At 37.1% G+C, this 8369-nt stretch overlaps 1 protein-coding gene across 1 annotated transcript in view; it reads right to left on the bottom strand.

The window, feature by feature from the left end:
- Positions 1-679: 679 nt before the first annotated feature.
- LOC120633046 (CREB-regulated transcription coactivator 3) overlaps positions 680-8369 on the bottom strand; it is a 32688-nt gene continuing 24998 nt past the window's right edge. The window contains exons 10-12 of the mRNA XM_039903103.1: positions 7944-8039; positions 5952-6210; positions 680-5078 (exon numbers count right to left, since the gene is read on the bottom strand). Coding sequence (XP_039759037.1) covers positions 4915-5078; positions 5952-6210; positions 7944-8039 — 519 coding nt within the window. The 3' untranslated portion in view covers positions 680-4914. The remainder of the gene's footprint in view (positions 5079-5951; positions 6211-7943; positions 8040-8369) is intronic.

Genomic DNA, 8369 nt, shown 5'->3' with positions numbered 1-8369 from the left:
AAGTCTAGGTCTAGGCCCTCACAGCACTTGGTATTCGGAACTTTCAAATTTCAAGCCACTTTTTAATAAATAAATGTAGTCAATTAAGCGAGTGTGACGATCAATAAAGATGTAGCAGAGTATTTACAAAAACCAAACTTTTAATACACTAACAATAAATCAGCTAAGTGCGAGTAAGACTAGCACACTGAGGGTTCAGTACCTTGAAAGGAAATTTATAATAATGCGTAAAAAATAAATAAATTATAATATACCATAAATTAATATATTTTATGCGGATTTTTGATTTATTATTGACCAATAAAAGGTACATAAGAAATCCAGATAAGCTACAAACATTATCATCTTCTGTCATTTCCGCCCAACTGCTGGGCCAGGCGTCTTATACGAAAGACGGTTTTAGAGCATAGACCCACCACGCTGCTACAATCCGGGTTGGCAGGTTACAAACCCATAGATACATGTCATAAATGCAAGATGATGTTTTACTTAATCCTTCTTACACGCAGTAGCGGTACAGGGCGATGTCTTGCGATGAATGATATAGACAATTTTGTTTGATATTATTTTAACGTTAATTTTTAAGGGTCAGAGGCCATTAAAAAATTACGGTTAAACCTTTCTTATATACAGACTACTTTGGATATGATGGTTTCAAGAAATAAAAAGTTACATTTACTTAGGCTTCACTATGATTTATCTTGTGCTTATTTCCTTTATCACATAATATATTACAATTATACATTCTACATCTGTCATACAGTACACTCTAGAGGTGGAATATAAAATAATATTCAAAATATACCAACATTGTAGGCAATATTGTAACAATGTACACTTAACAAGTAAAGCATATCCAGAAAAATAAAATCTTGTCGTAGTATTAACATATATATTTTTCACATGTTTGATTTATGTTGTGTGCGCAAAATCGCTATTTTATCGCTGTTAACGCAAAACGATTATATCAGTTTAAAATAATGAAAATAAAATAAATATTTACAAATTAAAAAGTCATAATTTATACTCACTTATGTTTACACAAGTTCACGATGTAAAACAAGGCAACCATTAAAAATGTGAAGCTAAAAACCTTTACAAAAATAACTTTAAACCGTTATTTATTGTATTGGTTTTTGTAGGTAAATAACGATAATGAACAACAACAGATTCAAATATAATGGTTAACGTTTGTTAAGTTTTGGTATAAAAAAATACTTTAATATTAGATATACTACGTCTTGCGTTATAAGCGACGGATTGCATCTCCTTTATAAAAATCTGTAATAATTGAACAAAATACTCGAATGATATAATATTTTAACAATTTGGCATTTTGAAATTGTGTGGCTACTTGTTTACTTATAAAAAAATTTCGTTTTAAATATAGTAAAATGGGTTAAGATATAAACGCCATTTCACATTATGATCGAATCGATCGAACCTTTACAAGTAGTTTAAAACTTAATCCTTCGTAAATGCCATTGCAGTCGCTTTGACGGCAAAGATATATAACACTCACCTGGTAAAGGATGTGCAGTGATCGGAATAGGTAGAGTAAACTAAACCTAAACTTCGAAGAACCTAGCCAATAGTTGAAACCTTACGACTACATTTTTGTGTCTCATTTCAGAACATCACTCAACCGCCTGCTATCATATATGTCAAATTGGTTAATTGCATTAATAATGTTATCAAAACAGCAAAATAATCGAATTGGTTTAGTGTTTGCACAAGAAAAATTCAAAAGATATGCAGTTCTAAGATGAAAAATAGTAAATTATGTTGACATGCCAAATTAGCCTTTGTTTCATTAGTTCGGAGCGCTTTTAAAGATAATATTAAAAATTATTGACTTCATTTTAAATACCGACCTTGTAGTTTGTTAATGAAAACTACAAAAACATGTCTTTTGTGTTTGGCAATTCTGGTCAACAGAAATAGATTTTAAATTCTATTATTATTTTGATTTAATAAATTTAACGTAAGGAAGTCTGTGATCTTCTAAATATAGGTAAATAATCTGTATCTAATGCGATCACTGCTGATTTATCAACAAGTTCTTTGCTAAACCTTATTTTTATTGTTGAAAATTAGGAAGAAAATCAACCAAACACTCTTTTCAATAAAAAAAACACCCTTATGCGTAAATTCAAACAGTTTTACAAGTAAACAAGAAAGCCTTACATTAACATTGTCCAGATAGACACATAAAATCTGTATATAAATGAACATTTTCGATTTCAACAGAGGCGCAAAAAAAGTTCTATTTCCTTTGAAACTCATATAACTTGATGACTAGACTCTTAAAACATAATAAAATGAGCATTAACAAAAGAAACAAATAAAACACGTAACTAATCGCTCGTACTCGCAATATTTTATAGATAATTTGTACAAATGTTAAAAAAAAACCTCGTGCTGAGACACGAATCTCGGAGTTTGCGAGCACATTGAAAACTTAAACTAAATATTTCGAAACTTAAACACTATAAAGTTTAACTTCAGATGTAGTTCTACTACTGTGAAAATGCAAATATTCGTCAACATCTATAGATAATAATCGAAATTTGTATACAATGGTGCTAATTCTGTTGTATAGATTGCTCTAATAAATATATGTCAACGAAAAGGGTTAGTTGATTTGCGTGAGAAAGAAAAGCAAAGCTATCCATCCTTTTCTTCCTGCACGCAAATAGCTTTAGTGTGTTTACATTAATTATTTATCGTTGGTTTTTTTTAGACTAAATTGCCAGTTCTTTCAGTCCTATCCTATACTAGTAACATTGTGAGAAGGATGATAGCATTACTTTTAACCCTGTGAGTTTCGTGTAAAACAAAATCGGCACCATTGTCTAATTATATAACAAACGAATGACGAAATCACGTCACCGAATAATTACCAATTGCAACCACGCGCACGTACATACACAGATATGTTTTGCGACAAAAGCTTAGTAAAATTTACATTAACAGCTTTTTTTATTTACAAACATAAAGGCGTCTTTTCAGCACGGCTGTACGAGGAGTGTCCTTGAAACAAATCTTCAATTTTTATATGGATAAGATCAGTTTACTGGCTTACTTTTTATTTCGTATAGACTTTAATAAAACCTTGTACGGGATACAAACATTATTTTCAAAGATTTATTTAATAACTTCTCTAACATTTGTATCAATCTAATTGTACTTTCCACACTAGTTTTATTTGCTGAATCACAGTCAAAAGTAATCTTTACTGCCTTGGTAATTTCGCGAATCCACTCTTGACTTAATTTGTGACGTGTTGACTTGACTTAATATTTATAAACATATGTCAAAAGTTACCTCACGTAATGTATTTCGTGAGCAGTTTTTGGTGAATTTGCTAAGCTATGCAATTTTGAATTTTGTTAGGATATTTGCGCATCTGCTGCACATCTCACTTGATCCGCTTAGTTTTGGTAAAAGCCGTAGGCAGGGCATATAGTTTCACAGATTACATTAGATCATCGCTTTGACAGCTACCTCGCACAACTCTAGAGGAAAGAAGCCCTTATTGGGACATTAAATTCGAATACAATATACAAAATGGTAACACGGAGCATTTAAAATGCCAAGTAAGGTTTGTAAGCCTGTGCTGACGAATATTTAATATTTAAAAATTGTGGTAAATTGTGGAACTATCTACGGTAAGAATTATTCGGATAAAGTTTCAGTCAACGCTTGAGCAATCGCTGAAAGACGATAGAGAATATAAAAAAGTCGAGAGAGATATTATTAAAAACTTTAGAAAAAATTTAATCGCGTCAACGATTGTTTAAACGACACGTTCGCTTTTTAAACTAGCATGCAACGTTAGCGATTTAAATGCAACTTTATAAAGTGAACACTTTCGAGTTATATTTACAGGGTCGACCGCATTGGTCGATCGGTTAATCGCAAAACTTTTTTTTAATCGAATCCGAAATAAATTCACCAATGATATTCGAGTACATATTCACAAATACTTTACTTATTAAAAAAATAAACAATCTGTACACGAGTAGTCGATGAAATCGATCGATCACCATTTAGAAAATCTAAATCTACAAACGTACCGCTATCCCTCCGAATTAAAAACACGAGTTAAAACATTTTAAACCACAATGAACACTCGCACTCATAAATGTTACAGTTTAACTGGTTCACATCGTGCCAGTATCGGCACGCGATCAAACGCGCGCGGCGCGGTCGCACACGCTCGCGCCGCGCGCTGGGAATGTGTGACGAGTCGCGTCGCCGTCGCTCCCTTATGGCCTGGCCAGACCAGTCAAGGTCAAAGCCCAGTCAGGGTACATACAACTTGTATGAATGAATTTACTCTTGCCCGTATCATTGGCATGCGTATCGAACGTACGTACGCTTCATCAGTGCTCTCGGGATTTATGATGCCCTAGTACAATGTGTGGACCTTGATCCTAACAGAAAGCACTGATGCCAACATACCTTGAAGAATGTGAAGACATATAACTTTCTGCACGTACCTGGGTTCCGGAAAGCTCTTATCCGATATGTTATAAAGATCTTTATACAGTCCAGCTTGTCCAATCACCTTTAGTTCTTCCGACTCTCAAGCGCAAAAGTTTATTTCATTGCATCATTTTGAGCTACATGACCCAAAAGAGTCGGGTCGCTAGAATCGCATCTCCGGTCAAACTTACTGCCACTGACCCTCGTTAAACTAAACGACGGCTAAACCGAGTCCTATATAACCACTAATTCAGACTTGAAACGATAGAAATTGTCATGAAGTTTAGGGAGTCATCGCGCTCACCTCGTTAACCTACGTCAGGCGCATCCGCTCGGCGCTCTACCCGGGGTCCGGGGATCGCGGCACCAGCGGGGGCGATCGAGGAGGTCGAGGGGGGTCGCGACGTGGGGACGGGCGCACTACTACAAGTCGCCGAGTCGATCGAGTCGGAACTCGTGCTCGACTGACGAATCGGGTAGAAGGGCGCTGGGCTCCTCCAGTAGCGTAAGATCATCGAGGTCTAATCCCGCACGAAGTTGCGCCTCTTCACCGCCGAATATACCGGGGTCTAGTTCACCCGAATAATCTGTTAAACAAGGTATTTTTATTAAATTAAATAACAATGCTACGAAACAAACTTCATACTTTTGATGCAGGTTGAGCTCTATTTAAGAACAATCATGTATATAAAAAGTTCAATCTGTCCCCTGATTCCGACAAGGAGACGGATCAAACTAGTTATTTCCGGGCTGTCCCCCGCTTTTTACTTGGTGTTTTTGGGGGACATTAGGGCATATTGGAATTATTGTTAGAAAAATAATTTTGAATATTTATCTTTCTATTTTCAACAGACAAACAAGTATGTCTTTAAGATCCCACAAATAAATGTTATGATAATGTGAACAGATTAGTGAGATGCGAAATAATTAGTTTCATCTGATCCCCTCGTTGAGAGTAAGGGGAAACATCGAACTGTAAAAATACTATTCGGATAAAAAAATGAACCTAAAGTTACCCTGTTGAGAGTAAAAAATATCTGTCAACAAAAATGCTGGTGGTGCACCAATTTGAGCTATAAAACCAGGTTTATGAGTTTACTCGGATGATGCAAAACGTAGCGTTGGTAGACCCCCCTTCTAGGTAGATAGGTGGCTTGAAGTGCCTAAATACTGTTTGAAGTGCCTAAAAAAGCTGCACTTTAAAATACTGTTTAAAGCGATGGTAAATCTTCGATATTGGATAGACCCAAGCGTTACTTTGCCGAAATCCATGATATATTATTAACATTAAGGTTAATTTGCTATTGTCCGTAAGAAGCAGGAGAATCTGTATGGTGTAATTTATAATTTTGTTCAATCCTTATACTCCACACTAAACAGATCTTCGGCAATGTACGCTCTACGCACGTTTCGCTCCGAAAATCCGATGGTAAGTCCCTTGAGTTGCAAAGAGTTATCACCTGTTAGTATGATATCGGGTATCGACGCGGGTGTGGCGGGCGTGGCAGGCTGAGAGGGGGAGGCGAGGGGCTGTAACGCGGAGTAGGCCCCGCCCCCTGCCACGGGGTCACGCGCCCTCCGCGGTTCCGGGGCCGGCACCTGCGACTGCGTGTGGTCCACGTGCCCCGGATGCCCGTGGCTGCTGTATGCCATGTGGTGCGCCCCGTGCATATTGTGACCGCCGTGCGACGACTGCAACGACACATTACTGTGATAAGCCTAAAAGTGAAAGAACAACCAATTTATCAAACCATATCAAAAAATTCAAAATTCAAATTCCAAATTCATTTACTTCAAGTAGGCCTAATATTAGCACTTTTGAAACGTCAAGTCTGTCTGTGTAGTGACTCTACATTTTGTGAAGTGTGGTGCTGGCAGATAAACCCCCACCCAGTGGTGTGCACTCCATACATGAACAAAAGCACTGCATACCCTAAAATTTCTATATAACTCGTATAAAATGAGGATTTTGCCGATTTATGCAATTTTCCTGCTGTATGCATACCCTGGTAAGAAACCCAGTGCACGCCACTGCCCGCACCCATCCTCCTCCCGCGGGTGACGTCCGAAGCGACAATGGGGATAGAGTGGATCACCAACCCGTCTGCCCAGCGTGGGTTATGGGCAATCCCTCCAGTTGGGCCTTTAGCCCGCAGTGGGCTGTTATGGGCTATTGAAAATACTAGTACAGAAATTTGTTAGTTGACCTTATCCAACGTTATTAGGGTCGGCACAACCCTCTTTGGAAAAGTTAAAACAGACACAATATTATTAAGATCATAATAATTTTGCTGGTGTACTTTTAGGTTTTTTTTTCTATACCTACTTTCTTACAACTCACTACTTTGCTCAGTTTTCTAATATATAACTCTTGTATTAAAGGGCCGCTGGTGTCTTTGGATCTCGAATAATAAACAGATAAATGAGATGGCTATAGTTAGAGTATCAAAAATAGAAACAATAAAATAGAAATCCCTACAAAATCCATACCAATATTATAAAATTAAATGTCTCTCAAATCTATTTGTGTTTTTGCTTGTTACCTTTGTTAAGCTAAACCACTGCAGCGATCTTCATGAAATTTATCACATAGTATTATTTAGCTTGCATCCTGCAGAAGGACAGAAAAGAAATAACCCAGGTTTATTCCTTTTTATGTCCCGTAACGTAAAATTCCCGTAGATTAAAAAAAAATAGTCCTTGTTATCTAATCTAATGAAGAAAATCAGAAAAACCCATCTTAGCGAAATTATGATAGCTTCTAAAGCATTCTGGAGATGGACAGCGGATACAGCTTATTCCGGAAAAATAAAACGGTAACGGATTTAATAAAACCGAAACAAATAGGTTCGCTGATACTGTTAACTATTATGGACAGTGGTACAGTACGGTTTATAGTAGTAGTAGAGCTTTTTGTGACAGAGCTCGTACAGGGAAGAAGAAGAAGAAGAACAAGAAGAAGGAACACTTTATTGCACGGAAACACACAGGAAAAGAAACATTAAGGAGTATACAGTTGCAAAGGCAACCTTTGTAGAAAGGACTTACAGCAAGAGAACAAGTGCCAAGAGCAGGGAAGTATACGCCATGCTTATTTCTTCCGCAAAGCAGAATTGTTGCAACGCCGTGTTTCGGCCAGAAGGGCGTAGTTGCCGATATAATTACAAGTACATTAGGCTTAACACCTACGCCTCAAATTGATGGACACAGGGCGACAAGTTGCAGGGCATGCCCTGTGGGTTATTGCTCTGTTTATAGACCATGGTTTTCACTTACCAGGTGTGCCATCTGCTAGGTCCGTCAAATATAACTATTAAAAAAAAGTTTGAAAGCTGTTCCTAAGATTATTTTTGATTACCTGAGCACTTACCAGGTGTGCCATCTGCTAGGTCCGTCAAATATAACTATTAAAAAAAAGGTTAAAAGCTGTTCCTAAGATTACTTTTGATTACCTGAGAATATGTGTGCGTTGAATTCGTTGTCTGCTGCGAATGCGGCGAACTGTGATTGATATACGACGTGTTGTAGTTCGACGTGGGGGAATCCAGCTGCCACAATGAAACACACTTTAAAAGATACAGTCCTAAATCGAGTAATACGAGCAAAAGTAAAGCTAACAAAAAGACAAAGATTTCAATCGTAGATATGCCCCGCCACCGAATTACTTCCCGGATTTTCATGTTAAATGTCAATTGGTATAAGATCAGTAGGCAAGGTTGCGTTTTTATTACAGCCGAGGTTCTAAAATTCTGGGCTTGAAACCAGTTTGGTTTGATTCAGGAACGCAAACTGCTCTTTAATCAACACACCGCAGCTTTTTAAGTGCGAGATTGAACCCAAACGGTCAATAAACCCAGTAAATTTTTCTAACAGCTGCT

Source organism: Pararge aegeria, chromosome 21 (assembly GCF_905163445.1).
Source record: "Pararge aegeria chromosome 21, ilParAegt1.1, whole genome shotgun sequence".
Classification (NCBI taxonomy): Eukaryota; Metazoa; Arthropoda; class Insecta; order Lepidoptera; family Nymphalidae; genus Pararge; species Pararge aegeria.
Note: the sequence above shows the minus strand (reverse complement) of the source record. Positions and strands in the feature narration are given on the sequence as shown.